The sequence below is a fragment of the Moesziomyces antarcticus genome, assembly GCF_000747765.1.
Source record: "Moesziomyces antarcticus DNA, scaffold: scaffold_v10001, strain JCM 10317, whole genome shotgun sequence".
NCBI classification, from domain to species: Eukaryota; Fungi; Basidiomycota; class Ustilaginomycetes; order Ustilaginales; family Ustilaginaceae; genus Moesziomyces; species Moesziomyces antarcticus.
The window spans coordinates 965,594-982,186 of NW_014639009.1; the positions used below are offsets into that span (position 1 = coordinate 965,594).

The 16,593-nt window shown below is 58.3% G+C and overlaps 7 protein-coding genes and 1 non-coding gene across 8 annotated transcripts; 5 read left to right on the forward strand and 3 right to left on the reverse strand.

The window, feature by feature from the left end:
* Positions 1–839: 839 nt before the first annotated feature.
* On the reverse strand, positions 840–2,036 carry PAN0_001d0349 (AAA-domain-containing protein; the record flags this gene model as incomplete). Its single annotated transcript, XM_014803967.1, has 1 exon — positions 840–2,036. One exon carries the CDS (start codon positions 2,034–2,036, stop codon positions 840–842), a length of 1,197 nt encoding a protein of 398 aa, XP_014659453.1.
* A 759-nt stretch (positions 2,037–2,795) lies between these two features.
* On the forward strand, positions 2,796–3,724 carry PAN0_001c0350 (20S proteasome subunit beta 3; the record flags this gene model as incomplete). The annotated part of the gene is made up of 4 exons (XM_014803968.1): positions 2,796–3,091; positions 3,200–3,374; positions 3,474–3,568; positions 3,676–3,724. The coding sequence occupies 4 exons, from the start codon at positions 2,796–2,798 to the stop codon at positions 3,722–3,724; spliced, it is 615 nt and encodes a 204-aa protein (XP_014659454.1).
* A 313-nt stretch (positions 3,725–4,037) lies between these two features.
* PAN0_001d0351 (NADH-ubiquinone oxidoreductase 18 kda) lies at positions 4,038–4,836 on the reverse strand (the record flags this gene model as incomplete). The annotated part of the gene is made up of 3 exons (XM_014803969.1): positions 4,038–4,221; positions 4,321–4,471; positions 4,620–4,836. The coding sequence occupies 3 exons, from the start codon at positions 4,834–4,836 to the stop codon at positions 4,038–4,040; spliced, it is 552 nt and encodes a 183-aa protein (XP_014659455.1).
* A 410-nt stretch (positions 4,837–5,246) lies between these two features.
* On the forward strand, positions 5,247–9,875 carry PAN0_001c0352 (uncharacterized protein; the record flags this gene model as incomplete). Its single annotated transcript, XM_014803970.1, has 1 exon — positions 5,247–9,875. The coding sequence occupies one exon, from the start codon at positions 5,247–5,249 to the stop codon at positions 9,873–9,875; it is 4,629 nt and encodes a 1,542-aa protein (XP_014659456.1).
* Positions 9,876–9,958: 83 nt separating this feature from the next.
* On the reverse strand, positions 9,959–10,942 carry PAN0_001d0353 (uncharacterized protein; the record flags this gene model as incomplete). Its single annotated transcript, XM_014803971.1, has 1 exon — positions 9,959–10,942. One exon carries the CDS (start codon positions 10,940–10,942, stop codon positions 9,959–9,961), a length of 984 nt encoding a protein of 327 aa, XP_014659457.1.
* A 1,067-nt stretch (positions 10,943–12,009) lies between these two features.
* PAN0_001c0354 (uncharacterized protein) lies at positions 12,010–13,686 on the forward strand (the record flags this gene model as incomplete). The annotated part of the gene is made up of 1 exon (XM_014803972.1): positions 12,010–13,686. One exon carries the CDS (start codon positions 12,010–12,012, stop codon positions 13,684–13,686), a length of 1,677 nt encoding a protein of 558 aa, XP_014659458.1.
* An 846-nt stretch (positions 13,687–14,532) lies between these two features.
* PAN0_001c0355 (uncharacterized protein) lies at positions 14,533–15,501 on the forward strand (the record flags this gene model as incomplete). The annotated part of the gene is made up of 1 exon (XM_014803973.1): positions 14,533–15,501. One exon carries the CDS (start codon positions 14,533–14,535, stop codon positions 15,499–15,501), a length of 969 nt encoding a protein of 322 aa, XP_014659459.1.
* A 476-nt stretch (positions 15,502–15,977) lies between these two features.
* Positions 15,978–16,059, forward strand: PAN0_t001c0005. Its single transcript is given in 2 exon segments — positions 15,978–16,013; positions 16,024–16,059. It is a non-coding gene; the product is annotated as a tRNA-Ala (tRNA).
* The last annotated feature ends 534 nt before the right edge of the window (positions 16,060–16,593 follow it).

Here is a 16,593-nt window from a genome sequence, read left to right on the forward strand (position 1 = left end):
CGTGGTGTCTAGCTTCGCGTTTCGGTGAGCGGCGCGCAAAGAAAAGCCGGCACCCTGAATCGGCGCCGAAATATGCCCGAATCATGCTGGCTCAGGTCGGCACTGCAGCATCTAGCGTGTCTAGTCGTGGGACTCGGCTCGACATCGCGTAGAGCTCTTCTGCAACACCAAATCTCGCCTAGCCGAGCATCTTTTCCTTCGCTTGGCCCTTGGCATTCTCCGACTTGTTGTTGTTGCCGCCACTGCTCTGCGCCTTGACTTGTGGCTTTCAAACCCCGGCCGTTTGCACACGATGCGATCCCCCTCCGTTCGCATCCGATCCGTTCTTCTCCATCTTCAAGGGCCCATTCTTCTCCGAGCCGAAGTCAATGGTGTGGGAAATGTCTGCACACCAGGCGCCAACCGTGCTTCCATGAGCCTTGCACGATTCGTTCGCGTGCTTGACATCAAAGCCGCCGAGGTGTCCAGGCACATGTCTGCGCCGCGAGTTCCTCGTTCCGACGGTCATGTCCGCTGTAAGGCAATTCCATGGCAGATCAGAGCATTTCTGGTCGGCAGCTCGGCGCCGAGGCCGTGTTAAGCGCCGAGGCGGCTGCATCGTAGTGCATTGGTTCAGGGCCTATGGGCTCAACAATGGCTGGTGAGCCGAGAATAGGAAGTATAGTGTAAACTGCATTTGCGCTTGGACCACAGACTCACATGCACAGCTCTAAATGAATGTCTTTCATGCCACCGAAAAAGTACAAGGCGAGGCGTCGGAGCCTGCAGGTAGGCTGCAGCGGCGAAAACTTCCAGTTCCGGCTCGAGCAGACACATGCGTGTATCCCAACCGCGATCGATCAGTCGAGCGGATCTTCGTCCACGGCCATCGGACCGGATCTCGATCCGTTGACGGGCGTCGCCGCCGAATCAATCACAAAAAAGTCCGAGTTCCGCAGTGGCCTCGACTCGATCTTGGAAGCGGGCGCAGCCGTTGCCACCACCTCTCCCTCCGACGGCGTCAGAGCGCCCACTGGTGTGTTGTCCACGCCGCTGCCCACGCCGCTGCCCACGCCAGCTGCCGCCAGACGTCGTCGCTCGGCCACCGACTCGCGGCCTGCTTTGCTGCGCAAGAATTCGCGGACGGGCCTCATGGCCGCATTTCGGCAAAGCTCCTTGAGGTCGCTACCGCTGTAACCTTCGGTGCGCTTGACGAGCTCGGTCATGCTGAACTTGGGATCCAGCAATGTTGCTGACAGCATGATGGAGAGGATCTTTTCGCGCTGCGCCGCACTGGGCAGCGACACTGCATATCGCTTGGGCAGTCTGCGCAGGATGGCCGAGTCGATGTCGTTGGGTCGATTCGTGGCTCCGAGCACCATGATTCGATCCGTCGATGATGTCAATCCATCCCACAGCGTCATGAACTCGGCCTTCATCATGCCCGTGACCTCGTGGTCGCCTGTTGCACGCTCGCGAAGGAAGCTGTCGATCTCGTCGATAAAGATGATGGATGGCTGCAGCTTGCGCGCCAGGCTGAACAGTGCAGCTACGAGCTTATTCGACTCGCCGAACCACTTGTTGGTCAAGGTGGACACGTGCATGTTGATAAAGGTAGCTCCGCTCTCCTTGGCCAGCGCCTTGGCCAGCATCGTCTTGCCCGTTCCTGGTGGTCCGTAGAGCAACACGCCCTTGGGCGCTCCCAGCAACCCGCTCGCATTGGCGAACAGTTCAGGATAGCACAATGGCGCAATGACGCTCTCTTGCAGCGACGAGATGATGCCATCCAGTCCACCGATCGACGCAAAATCGACGGGAATGTCCTCTGGCAGGATGAGTTCGGCAGAGATCTGCTCTTCGTATTCGTTCAGCTCCAGGTCCTTGCCACGCAGGCCGAGCCTGCCCAGCTTGGCATCGGCGACCTTTTTCGTATCTTGTCGCTTCTGGCGATTTGGGTCGAGCGACGACATGACATATTTGAAGGCATAGTAGAAGGCGACCTGGCTCATGGCGAAGAGTGCCACGTCCGTCATCATCTTGCGCGTCACCTCCTTCATCTTGCCGAACTTGCTTGCGAAGCGAGAGAGGTAGCAGCGGGGTCGGGTGAACTAGCCGGATGCGTTGGGAACCTGCCTAGTCGTACGAAACGGATGCGAGGGTGCTGGCTCGGCTCGAGGCGTATGTTCTGCTACGACGATGGCAGAGATGTAGGGGATGGAGGAAGGCGTGGCGAGCGAGCGAAGTCATCTAGATTTGCCGAACGTAGCCGGATTCATTTCTGATTGCGCGAAAGCGCAGATTCACGTTCAGATCAACACTTCCCGAAAAAGCCTGCTGCGCTCAGCTGAGTTGAGTGAGCTGGAAGGCTCGGAAGTCGGCGGTGAAATCGTATTTGTTAGGGTGTCTCGTCACAAACAATTTAGAACTCGAAAAATCCACCAAGTGGAGCAAGATGGCGCACAGAGGTCGATCACCTTGGAGGCGCTGTGGAGCAACCGCGAATACGCACGCCCGGACGCGCAAGGACCCTCTCCTCGAGATTCGAGGCCGGCGCAGTGTTGCATGCAAGCTGCCACGCTCAACCTTCTCGTCCTCCACCTGTTTCATTGCTTCTCCACCCGCCTTCGACGTCCTTGTTCCCCAAGTCGATTCAGCTCACCTTGCTCTCCGGCTCGACGCAGATCCTCGCCGTTCTAAGGACCACCTCGCGCTGCGCTAAAGGAACGCGCGACAGCATCTATCGCATCGCTTTGCAAGCGGCCCTTCGCTTTCACACCTCCCGTGACGCCCCAGTCACGGCCTAGACATCGGCCAAGATGAGTATCATGGAGTATAACGGCGGCAGTGTCGTCGCCGCCAAAGGCAAGAACTGCGTCGTGATCGCCTCGGACCTGCGACTCGGTCAGCAGGCCATGACGGTCGCCTGCAACTTCGACAAGGTCTTCCGCGTGACCGAGAAGACCTACATTGGCCTTCCCGGCCTCGCATCCGATGTCTCGACGCTGCGCGAACGCTTCCGCTACCGCGTCAACATGTACAAGATGAAGGAGGAGCGCGAAATCGAGCCCGAGATCTTTGCCAACCTCGTCAGCTCGACACTCTACGAGAGAAGGTAAGCATGCGATTACGAGCTGTCACTGTATGTCATGTGATGCTCTTGCTGACAAAATGCTCTCTTTCCCTTCAACATCGACTGTGATGATCGTCCACATCTCGTCAGGTTTGGACCTTACTTCATCGAGCCCGTCATTGCTGGACTCAACTCGAAAGACGAGCCATTCATCGCCGCAACAGATGTGATCGGATGCCTCAACTTTGCAAAGGACTTTGTGGTCAGCGGCACAGCATCGGACAAGCTCTTCGGCATGGCAGAAGGCCTCTGGGAACCGGATCTGGTGAGTGCTGCAGTCGCCTCTTGTGCGGCGAATCATTGCTTCTGTGGACGCATTCTGACCTGCTTTTGTTGCTACTTTGCTTGTATTCGGACTGCGCAGGGACCCGAGGAGCTCTTTGAGACCGTATCGCAGATCCTGCTCGGAGCGCTCGAGCGCGACGCATTATCAGGTTGGGGCGCCGTCGTCCGCATTATGTGAGTAGCTTCCCCCTCCACCCTTTTCCAAAGCAGACCCAGGCTCTACAGAACCAATTGCTGACCCTACCAAATCATGTCTCGACACTGGCGTCTGCCCATCACAGTACTCCTGACAAGGTCATCGAGAGGACGCTCAAGGCGAGAATGGACTAGCCGCATCGCGGTTCGACCTCGAGAATTGCATCCCTTCTCCTGGTCGTGACTCTGCAGCCCCGGCCCATCTTTTTGTACTTGTCTCTTCCTTGCAACCATTGTCGAAACAGACGTTCGCGGTGTGTGTGATAAGATGGCGTGAACGAGGCGACTATGAGCGAGACGGATCATAAGCAGATGCTGCACCTCTTCGCTCGTAGTGTTGATACGCGGCAGTTGCAAAAGCGGCCTCAACATCCGTCATCGACACAATATGGAGAACCGATAGCATTGAGCAGCAAAGCATACGCGAAAAGTGAACCGTCTCCGTGCTCTACTTGGTGTGGTGGATTCTGAGCTTGCCCGGGATGTAGTTGTAGTTGGCGGCGTAGCTCTTGGGCGGGATGCGAGCAATCTTGGGCTCCTGGACCTGGTAGTCCCAGCCCTGCTTCTCGCAGAAGTGAATCGCGTCCTCCTTGGAGCGGAACTTGAGCGAAGTGCCCTGCATGTAGTCGCCTCTGTGTTGGGATGGATATGCACGTCAATGGACAGGTTGAGAATGGTCAGCAACAAAACTTCTAGCGCAATGGAATGCGATCGGCTTTGCATGTACGTACGAAGATGCCCAGCCCATCAGAGGGTTCTCCCATCGTGCAGAGCCCTGGAGGATATCAAAGTCGACACGCCACACCTTGGTACCGGCCTTGCCCGACGAGTTGGCGGTCTTGGAGGGACGGAAGATGCGGACCGTGCGCTGTGTGAGCTCCTCTGTTGTTTCGGAGTGGCAGAGAAGCAGAGTATGAGGCGTATTACCACAAGTGTCAGTCGATTGGATCTCTTCTGTTTGAGCATGTAGGCCAACCATGTGCCTCGTTCGAGATCACGGGGTCGCCACTGCATCCTGATGGCTACGTACCGGGAGCACTGCTGACAAGGTCTGCGGCCACAGCCTGGTCGTGTCGTGCGACCTGCTCGGCAGCGACATCTCGGCTCTGGCCGTTGGCGGCCTTGGCAGGTGCGGGCGAGGTCTGCGTAGAGTTGCGAACCACGGCCGAGGTGCTGATCCATCGTGCGCTGTTGGAGGTGGCGGCGGCAACGCGCAGCGCCTGTGTCGACTGTCGTAGAAGCGACATGCTGGATGTTGTATGAATGGCGGTCTTCCGGTCAGTGGAGAGCTGTTGCGGTAGATGGAGGACGTGTATCTACGATGGTCTCGAATCGCGATTGCTTGGAGGCAGCACGCTGCAGCCGGTGCTTTGTTGGCCTTCAACGGCGGACGAGCGCGACAAACCGCTTGGATTTCTCAGCCGCCCATCGGCCACATCCTTCGGTTCCGATTTGTCGCGGCTTAACATTGCTAAAGTCTCAAAATTCTCCCGAGTCTTGCTCCACCTTCCGCACTGCCGACTTCCGAGGCTGTCTTGGAAATTTCTAGCGAGAAGCCATGCTCACGATGCTGTTCCACTTCGACGCTTGACTGTCACTACGATCTTGACGGCAGAGCTACGTACATAGATACAGACAGCCGGCTCGCTCATCGAAGATGGCATCGCAGGACGAGCGCGAGCTGCGCAAACAGCAGATCCGGCCGCGCTTCCTCGACCTCGCCGAGTTCGATGACGATGACATGGCTGCGCACCCCAGCAGCCGCAGAGCAGCACTCGACTCTTTCAGCAACTGGCCTCCAGCTGCGACAGTAGTGCGAAGGAAACCGCCCACCATCGGCTCCTCGATCAAATCGGAGACCAAAGGCACGAAACCAGCCGCGACGGATACACTTCGAAAGGCCACCGTCGAGGATGCGGAGGACCACCAGCGCCAAGGGATTGCGACATCGCAGCAGAGCGGATCGACACAAAAGACTCCAATTACAGAGCAGCTGCGGTCTCAGCCTGATACCAAGTCAGTGCGTTTTGCGCCTGGACCCACCGCGCAGGCGCCCGAAGAAGCGGCCCAGAGGGCCCCGCCAAAAGTCACTTTGGACCTTGCTGGATCCATCATCGGCACCATCCAAGAGCGACCGGTGGGTGAGAGACGGACAAAGGCAAGTGCCTCGACCAAATCGAAACCAGCGGTATCCCGTTTCGTCGTTCGAAAGAGAATGGACGAGGAGCTACAGAAGCACGAGGAACAGAGAAAGCGTCAACCACACTCGGCCAAGCAGCCCGAAGATCAAGCGCCGGGCACCGGCTTCCCGGTAGTCTCGCACCGCGACCAGATCACTCCCATCTTGCCTCCTGCCTCAGGCAGCGCTCGTGCCAGTCTCAACGAAGACATTGCGAGTGTCGAAGCGCCTCGACAGGATGACATCGCAACACGATCCGCACTCTCCGCTTCCTCTGCAGCGGAAAATGCAGCTTCAGCCGACGACGAAGAATGGCTAGACGAGGCAGGAAACCCAATGTCAGCCTTCAGAAAGTCCAGACTGCTCCGACAGGGGCTGCGGCCGCCCTCTGTACGTTCGAAGCGTGCCTCCGCGGAGCCTGACAGTCGCGACAACACCTTCTGTCCCGACCCGACACGAGACCCTGGTGGAGGCGCAGATATCGATGCCATCACTGCCGTGCTTACCGACGTATCGAGGGAGAACGAGAACAAGCTGCGCAACATGAGCGCCTCCGAGGTCTCCGACGAGCTCCGCAGCCTCGAGAGCATGTTCGGCAAGGACGTGCTCGACGCACTTCGCAACCGCAAGAGCAATTCAGCAGCAAAGCCGGTCGACAAGCTTGCCGCTTCGGGGAGCACGAAACCTTCCCAAAGCGCATCTCGCACCAGCAACATTCCGGTGGGAGAGATGGACTCGGAAGGGCCGCTTGCCATCAAGCGACAATACTTCCCGGCAGAGCCTGAGGGACCTAATCCTTCGATCGAGTGGATGATGCCTCAGCCATCTAAGACCAAGCAAGGCCCGTCAGATCTACGATTCGACTTCTCGGGCAAGCTCATCTCATCCGACGTCGAGTCAGACAAGACGTATCTCTCCGGCCTCCATCACCATGGTGACGATCAAGACGCTCCAGGCTACACATTTGCCGAACTCATACATCTGACCCAAAGCACTGTCGCGGCGCAGCGTCAGCTGGCAGTCAATGTGCTTGGTCGCATTTCGGAACATCACCCGGCATTGGGCCAAGCCGCTTCAGCGCAGGCCGCGGTTGTGACCGAGTACCTGAATGCAGATTCACTGCTGCTTCGAGCTAGGACCATCTCGATCTCTCGATTCCTCCTCGGCGATCGACACTTTACGGTGCGAGCCGCTGCGCTCAGATGTCTGATCTCGGCGATCAGATCGTTGCCGTCCGGCATCTCTGTACCGCTGGGCTGCGAGCAGGAGCTCGACTTCGGGAGTCTCTTCGCCCCGGCAGCAAAGCTCGGGCTCAACCAGGAAGAAACGCCGGCCGAGGCAAGCGAGGTCGAGGTCAAGATCCAGGGGGACTGGGCTCATGTCATGCTCGAGTCGAGACTCGTCAGTCTCTTTCTCGACAGGACCGACAGCGTTATTACATCGCGCTGGGAAGCAGAGGTCGCACTCGAGCTGCTGTACCGCGTCGCGTCCTGCTCTGCCTCGCATGCGGGCAAAGTCTTCGAAGCCGATCCAAAGAGGATGTGCGACTGGATTACGCATCTTGGCCTCAACGTCGGATGGCCGCCGGTGCCTGCTGACGACCAAATCTCGGTCACAGGATCGGGAAACCAGAAGGCATTGCCATCGGTATTCGCCGTGCGACTGCTGCATCAAGGCATACTTGCCGACCGCAAGACCGCCGAGGCAATCGCGCTGAGTGGAAGCATCGAGCACCTTCTTCGCTTCGTAGTCACGCCGCCTTGGAAGTTCGAAGCGGACTGGACTCCCAATGACGGCGGAGATGATGCGACCATTCTCGTGGCATACCAGATCTTTGACGAGGTGCTTCAGCTCTTCGCTTCGCTGGCATCCTACGGCTTCTTTGCGTCGGTCGTCGCGCGGACGTGGCAGCTCTGGCGCGAGTGTGGCTCGTGGGCCATGGAGCACCTCGTGAACGGCCAGGTCGGAGCGGTGCCGGCTTGGTGCGAGGAGGCGAGAGACACGGCTGCGCAACGCATCTTTGAGGTGCTGGGCGCGTGGACGCGCTGTGCCATGGACCCTCACGAGCTCATGACGGCGCACGACATCACGTGGACGCAAGTCAGGGACTGGATCGATGTGGTCCACGACGCTTCGCAGCAATTGGATCGGACGCTCGCGGATTCCCGCACCACAGCATCTAAGGCGCCAGTCTTGGGCGCACTGTGCCAGTACGTTGACCATTGGCTGCGCTGCGCGACACCGAAAGAGCCCAAGATCGTCGAGCGGTGCTTTGATCCGTGCAGCAAGGTCCTGCGCTTCAGTCAAGGCCCGATCCAGAAGCAGGTCCTCAGTGTCCTGAGGTCGTTTGAGTCGGCGCCTTCGCAGGCGGTTGCGCTGGACGAAGCCGAACAGGCGTGCCAGGCCTGTCGCAGGTACGCCAACTTGTCGATCACGTGCGAAGAAGCCAGCCGTGTCGTGTCCAAGGGAGAGGCGACTGCGGGAGCCGGTTTGTTGGACGTCAGCGTCAACATGGTGACAGAGGGCCTCACGCTGGTCTCATGCCAGCCCCTGTGGCAAGCTCTCGAGAGCACAGAGTCGCAGGCAGACGGAAGACACACGTACAAGCAAGCCTTTTCGGACTTTGTTGCTGCGACCCTCATCTCTGACTCGAGCTCAAAGACGAGCATGTCGTCCGAGCTTGCGGCTATCACTCGGCTCGATGAAAATCACGTTCAAGCTGTCTGGCAGATCGTGCAGCGGGCCGCCACGCATTATGGAGGTCCGGCCGCACTTGAAGCACTACGACCTTTCCTGCTCGAGTGCATCGTGGGTCGTAATCGTGTGCCCGAGACACAGGCAAGCAAGGAAAACGGTCGCAGCTACACGCCGCTGTCTCACGTGTCGTCGCTATTCAAGGCTCGTCGATACGCCACAGACCGAGGCTCTGCAGAGATAGACGAAAGGAAAGAGGCGGACGATGAACAGGCTGGCGACGACGACGACGTGGACCCGATTACGGGCGGGCAGCTGTGGATTTGCCCAGCTGCGGGGCTGCCACTGCGCGCCGATTGGCCATTGCTCGCAATTGACGACCTCTTGCACAGCGGTACCACGGCGGTCTTTAACCGCCCGGACAATCTCGACGCAGACTGGAAGCCGAGCGAGCTCGAGATGGTTCGAGCCTGCCTTCAGCTCGCCGTTGCTATGCTGCAGTCGCAGCTCCGCGCCCATGCTCCCTCTGCATCCGTCACGGAGGAGTTGAGTGTGGAAGCGATGGCGAGTCTGAGTAGTCTGCCGAGCGCAGAGCAGGTGCTGCTGGGCGTGATGAAGGTGTTCCTGCTCGAAAAGGATCAGCCCGATACCTTTACGGACCGCAGCGCAGCTGGGCAAAACCAGCAGAAGCAAGCTGGCGCTCTGACTGGGCGGGACTTGTTCCGGGATTCCGAAATCTCGAAAAGCCTTGGTGGGCTGCTAGATGTTGCGGATCAGCTGGTCGAACTGCGCGAGCAGTTGCGCGGCAAGGTATCGATGAGTACGGTGACGCTCGATGTCTGGACGGCACGTACGTACGGCGGCGCCATGTCGTCCTACCAAGTCTTCACCGACCTCCTCGGTCTGTGGGACTCGGTCTCGTTTGGCGATGCGAACTTTGCGCGTGTGGTCATGACTATCGCCAATGCGGGCAGTGGTATCGAAGGTGAACATGGAGTCGCGGTGGATTTCCGCAGACTGGTGTGGAACGACTACAGCGACAGCCTTCGCAGCATCCCGGCTACGCCCGTTGCAGCATGGCTGCTCAGCTGGACGGAAGCAGATGTGGACATGCTCGAGAACTACTGTCGCTACCTCGCCACTGTCGCCGAGATGCCAGCTGCAAGATCGTCTATGGCGTGGAAGATTGCGTCTCACCATGTCGCCGCTGCCCTGCGTACGCTTGCCGACGCTCCGCAAGAGTCGGTCGAGCAGCGAAGAGTACAGGCAATCCTCAAGACCCTCATCGCAGCTAAGGGCAAGAAGATGCTCGACGAGCTGCTAACCACCTCGACCAACCCCGAAAGCGCCGGTCCGGAAGAAGAATCGCAGCGCATCTTCACTCAGCTCATTCCGGATGCGCCTTCCGAGTAGCCGCCACTCCTGTAGTAGCATGGCATGAAAAAAATGGAGGTACAAATACAGTGATGGTGCGTGCGGCATTTTGTGCAAGAAGCCTAGGATGGCGCGACTGATGAGCGTGCAGATCCGGCTCGTGATGCGGCTGCTGCCTTTGGCTTGCCCTTGCCCTTGGCGCCGCCTTTGCCAGGCCCGTTTGCCTTGGACTTGGTTTTGCCCGACTTGGCGGTCTTGGCATCCTTGTCGTCCAAATCGTCATCGTCGAGGTCTTGCATGTTGGCGTCCTGTGCCGAAGCGTCGCCGTTCGACGGAGCAGGAGGAAGGTTGTCTGTCTGCAGTGCGCCGGCGCGCTCGGCCGCCTCTTCGACACCACCCACGCGCCTGGCTTCGGTGACCACCTTGTCTGCATATAAGAGCTGTTCCATACGACCGAGCTTCTTGGCCTCGACGTCTTTGCGCAGCGCGTGACGGAAGTCTTCGAGCTTGACACGCAGACGGTGGGGGGCCCGGGGCGGCAATGTCTGCGGCATGGCCTCTCCGCCGTTGGCCACCGCGTTCGAGCCGTCGTTCGCAATAAAGTTTTCGAGCGTGGCACCAAAGGCACTCGAGCTATTCGAGATGGAGCTGGTGCCAAGGCCAAGCGAGTACGGGCTGGGACGAGCGCGACAGCAGAGGTCGGTGATAAAGTCGACGGTCATCTCCTCCATGAGCATGACGGAGTCCGGGTCGGGATCTGGCGAATCTCCGTATGCGTACATGAGATTGCGCAGGTCTCGAGCGAAAAGGTTGCGATGGTTAAAGGGGCGGCGACCACGAATCTGTGCAGCTACTGCTGGTGGCAGGCCCGCGGTGGATGACGAAGAGGGGAGAACTCCGGATGACAGAGCGAGCGCCGGATGGACGAAAGGGACGCTTGCAGCATCGGCAGCGTTCGGCCCGCGGCCCACCTTGGCATGCTGAGCCGACATGCCATCGAGACCCGCCATACCCGCAGCACCGGAGCCGGGCTGCGGATGCAGAGAGGAGCCCTGCCTCTGGCGTACGCTGCCGCGCTGAACTGTGCGTGTTGGCGTCGGCGGCATCGTGAAAGTATCTGACACGGCTCGGCCGGCCGAGGTTGAGCGCGCAGAGGTGGATCGATGTTTTGCGACGTCGACTATCGCTGCATGCTGGATTCTGAAGCCGGTCTTGGTGCCGATTGGAATGGGAAAGCAAGAGCAGAAGAGAGGACGCGAAGAGTGTGCAACAGGCTGGATGGAGCTTCCAAAGCAAGATGCCGCTCCACTCTGGATGAAGGTTCGGATTTCGGCCTTGGATCAACGAACTTGTCTCGGACGGGAAAATGTCTTTATTTGACTGTTGCTCTCGGCGCGCCCTCTGGTGCGTGCGCACACTCGCACGACCTCTCCCGCCCAGCGCGGCTTTGAATTCAAATCCGAAACTCAGCGGCTGCGCCTCGCTTCAGGTCCAAGCCGCGCAAGCCGAACGCCCAAAAAAGTGAGAGGCGAATGAATAGGCGCGCAGACCGACACTTTTGTTCAGGGTCCAAGATAACGACCCTGCATGGCGCGATGCATTCGGCTCTCCGCACCCTGCCGGTAACCGATCCTGTAACGGCGAGGAGGCAACCCAGCAGCGACGGGATCGAGCCGATTCATGCTCGAGCCAAAGCTGAGCGCTCGCGCTCGCAAAAGCCGCCTGACTGGCGCAAGAGGTGCTGGCGGTACCGCTAGCAAGCGGCGTGGCCTGAGCGTAGGGTTGGATGAGGCTTTTGACAGGTGTGCTCTTGCGAGCACAGGCGGGCTGAGTGTCGGCCTTGCTCTTGCCCGCACATGCGCATGCACTCTCCCGCTAAGTGAAGTCAGAGCTCGCATCACACAATCACATCACGCTTACGCCTACGCCTGCGACTGTGACTTGAGCTCGACCCCTGTCCGCGAGTGTGGCTGAGTCGAAAGCCCGGCTCACAGCCCACGTAACTCCCTACTCCACGGTCCGCCACCCTCCTCACCCACCCGCCTCGCCCTTATCTCTTGACACTCTGCTACCAACAACCGCAGCCCCTTCTCCATCATCGGTCTCTTCCAACCTTTTCATTCTACACCAACATCCAACATCGCATCCTACTTCACCCAGCTTCGTCTCAGCCATGACCTCGCGACCGGCTGCACAGTCTGGTATCGAGCTTATCTGGGTCAATGCGTCTCCTACGGGACCCACCGATGCCGACGCTTCAGACCCCACGCAGCATCGCATTACCCGCGTGCAGTCTGGACAGAAGAAGCTCGTCATGCGCTCCTCCTGGGCCGAACAAGAAGAGAAGGATTCGATCGTCAACGATCTCGCGAACACTATCCGCTTCAACTCTGCCAAGACGGTCTCTCGCGAGCATGCAGTCATAGATTGGGCCGCTGGAGCGCCCTTCGTAGAGGATTGTGGCTCGACTCATGGCACCTTTGTCGCCCGCCGCCATGCCACCTTCGATCTTCAAGGTCAAGTGGTCGAGCAAGACGCCAGTGCTCAGCTGGTGCAAGTCAACGGCATCACAAAGCTTCGACACGGCGACCTCGTTCAATTCGGCAAGACCCTCAGTCGTGAAAGCACCCACTATTATCCGGTCCGGTGCTACGTGCGCTTCCGCGATGCCACCACGCCTCCATCGTTCTCAAAGGTTCCCGCAGCAGCTCCCGCCTCGGTGCCGGCTGCCAAGTCGAGCTACTCGTACGGCTTGGACGATGCCACATTCGACTCGGACGTCATCAGCATCGATGCTGAGACGTTCCACAAAGGCGTCTCTCCCGTCACTCTTTCGCTGCCTAAGGCAAGCAACTCCCCCACGCTCAAGGACGCGGTCAATGATCGTCACTTCGAGCAAGCAGAGGTCGAAATCGGCAGCTCCGACTCGGAGCAATCGTGCATCAAAGTCGACTCTTCCGACTCCGACTCGGACGCGGGTACCGACCATTCGCACAGTGACAGCGAGAACATCTGCAGCTGCTCCGAGTGCCGCTCGACCGAGTCGTCTGGTCCCGGTGACGTGTCCGGTGACGACAGCGACTTGCCTGTTCGCATCGACGAGGATGACGATGGCGTGTGTGCCAGCTCGGGTGCTTCCGCATCTGAAGGAGAAGAGCAGGACAGCTCGACGATGGATTCGGACCAAGTCGATCCAGCCATTTGCATCCTTCGCGCTCCCACCACCAACGCGCACACCGACCAGACTGAAGGGTCGGAATCGCCAACTCAGGAGTCTGCCTCGATCGCCCCTGCTTCAAACAGCACCAGCAGCACCGCCGAAAGCTTGCTCGTGGCGATGGAAGAGGAAGTCAAGCCCGCCACAGCGAAGGACTCGTCCAGCGAGGCCGAGGACAAAGAGACGCCAATTCCTGACGCCATCGTCACGGCCGACGAAAAGGAAGAAGCCCAGCTGACTCCTTCTCGCAAGCGGGCCCTGGAAAGTCCCGAAGACGATTGTGCGAGCACCGACGATAGCACGGGTGACGAGGACGACAATGGTACCGACTCGGACAAGAGCCTCGAGGCATCGTCCCTTGCCTCTGCTCTTTCCAGCCCTTGCACTTCGATCTCTGGAACGCCGTCCCCTTCTCCTGCCAAGAAGAGGCGAATCTCGGACGTTTCGCACGAAGGCCGTCGCATCCAGCCTCGACATCGGTCGCGCGGCCGCAGCGTCCGCGTTTTTTTGGGCAAGGCACTCTACACCGCGAGCCTCCTCTCCATCGGCTTTTTCGGCGGCTCCCTCTTCACCTTCAAGAGCATGCTCAATGCTGCCGCCGCAGCCAATGCCGCGGGATCGGACCGTCAGTGACGGTCTTTCTCAATCTAGTTACGTTTGTACATGCATCGCAAGTCAGTCTACCTCGCATCTCATCAGCACATTCTCGCTTACTCTGTTTCCTGTCTCGTCGAAGTTTCACTCGTAGCCTTCCTGTATCCCATTGTCAGATAGCGTCTTCCGTTGTCCCGCCTGGACAATATGTTCCGTAGCCGTGTCTCGAATCGTACGCTTTGCACATTGACTGAGCTCGCCTGAAGTGACCGTATCGACTCGCCGAGATTCTGGATGCCCAACTCTATATTATCGAGCTGGGACCTTGTGTGCAGTGCGCACGAGACGCTCTTCCAAGCAGCTGAGACGCCTTCATATTAACGGCGGTCAAGGTCTCGGGATGACGAGGGCGGTGGTGCGTTCGCCGCGAACGTCTGACGGACGAGGCTTCAAAGTCGAAGATTCGTAATCAGTTATGATGATGGTGGACCGGCATTCGGTATGAGCTTCTACAAACGAGGAGATTTCGCACGAACCCTCCTAAAACCCCCACTTCCTTTCGTCTTCTTTGGTCTCCTCCCCTCCACGTCATCAGCCCACTTCATCGACACCTCTCCCGCTTTGTCCGCGTGCGTGCACACTCGCATAAGAATATACTACCGTTCGTCCAAACCCCCACTTTTTCCTCGTTGACGTGCAGGAGCGACACGACACATGTCAACATGCCGCAACCTCTCGAACTGGCCACACACTCTCTCTCGGTGAGCTTGGACCTCCTCGTGATTTTGCCAGCCCGCACTACTTGTTTGGCAATAATGCTTCCTTGCCTCACTCAACCTCGCTCAAGCGCCCTTGGCTCACATTCTCGCCACCGACATCAGCACCATGACTCGCACTTCCTCTCCCGCAACTTCTACCCCAGGAGATCCCAAAACTACGGAGAATACTCCCACTCAGTCTCTTGGCGACACTCCCGTCTACACCGCCACCCACGAGTGGCCTCCGATAGCCGCACGCCTCGAACCCCTCAACGACGATGGCGATCCTCGTCCAGCTGTCGCCCGCCACCCCCTCCTATCCTTCGCTGAATTACCTCCGCATCAGGCTCGTATTCTCAACTACGATGCGCGCGTTGCACCTGGTGTGGTGCGCTACGGACTTCCTCCTCGCATCAAGCTTCCGGATGCCACGCGCATCCAGGACATGGTTCAGATCCACAGCCAAATCTGCGAGGCCCACCCTGAGCTCGAGATTGGTTCCATAACCTTCAAGAAGAGCCGCCCGAGGATCGTGGACATCCATTGGCCTTCTTCGCAGCCGTACAACACTGAGACACCTATATGGCTAAGCGGCGAGAGACTGATTTTCATTGCAGCTGCAGGCCGTGTCAAAGAGACATGGATCACCATCGTCATCCGCGATATTGAGGACGCGTCGTTTGACGCTGTATGCCGAGGTCTCAGAGACTTTCTCTCCCCCCACGAGATTCTTGACTATTGGCGAGGCGTTCTGAACTACACCGACCGCAACGGCAACCCCGTTCGGTTTCCCAACGGCGAGCTCTACATCCTCGTTGAGCTGGACATGAAGGGGAGCACAGATCGAGGCCTCCTCTACCCGAATGACGTCGCCTCTTCTCTCCCTGGCTTTTTCGTCCTCGGAGAGAACAAGTACAAACTCAACTATGCCGCTCGCCTCGACCACTGCACCTTCTGCCAGTCGACCACGTTCTTTGAGCACCATCGCTTGGCCGACTGCACGCTTCGCCTCTGCAGCTTCTGCCAAGATCCCGGGCACCCTCTTCGTTCGTGCCCAGCCGCCAAGAGGGCCGAAGCTGATCAAGCCCAAGTCTAATTTGACTCTGTCGCTTCGGCAACATCGACGGCGCTCAGACAGCATCGACTGTTTCGAAGCGAACGGGCATGGAAGGCGATCCAGTAGCACTCTCACTACCTTGACAATTGAAACATTACAGCCTTTTCTGAATCCTGAGGTCACGAACTGAGGTGCATGCTATCTTGAGGGCTCGTAGATGGCTTCGTATTGACACACGCTGAGTATACCGATGACAACAGCCCGAACGCTGGAATCAAATGAATTAAGCACTGTTCCCCTTTCATCCGAAGCAAAGTCGGGTCGGTAGAGACAGCCGCGGTGCTTTCCTGTCGGTGTACTGCTTGGGAAGAGCTGCAAGTGATGGACAAAGTGGCTCCCGAAAGATTCACGACCGAGCGGGTCGGCGGTATTGGACAATGCCAACACGGATTGCAACAGTTTATATATGACATACTCGCTGGAGCAGACATGAAGCGGAACAAACCCGGTTTCCCGGGGATATAGCTCAGTGGTAGAGCGTCTCGTTTGCACCAGCAAAATTCGAGAAGGTCTGGGGTTCAATCCCCCATGTCTCCATTTCTTTTTCATTGTTTTTTTTCGATGGATCGATCTTTTTCGCACCTTTTTTTTGCACTTTTTTTGCTCGCAGTGCCTTCCTCCCGGCTTCACTTTCACAACGTGTTTCCTCGAATTTATGGCCAATTCCTCAGACAGGGTGCGCCGAAAGGGGACGGAATCCAGTCATGCGCCTAACGAATCGCAGACGCTCAACCACGATCGTAAGTCAAAGCTTGTGGTGCGCATGTCCAGGAAGGTGTTGTCACGACTGTCGGCTTCTTCTGGTTTGTCGCAATGTCAAGCTTCGAGCATCGGCGATCCGAGAAGCGGACCCAGGGGTCCCTTTTGTTTTTCTCCGCGCGGGCTTGTGTGAGATCAAGGATCTGCAGATTTACAGGTTGATTTGCCCGAAGAAGCGTCAGAGAGGGTCCACGAGTCTGGACGGATCGTCTGCTGACAGGTTGGGATGTGCGCAACTCTAGGCTCACCTCATGCGAGAAGCCGGTGTAGCAGGTCAGGGTCCTGAGTGCGCTGGGCCTCATCATCACACAG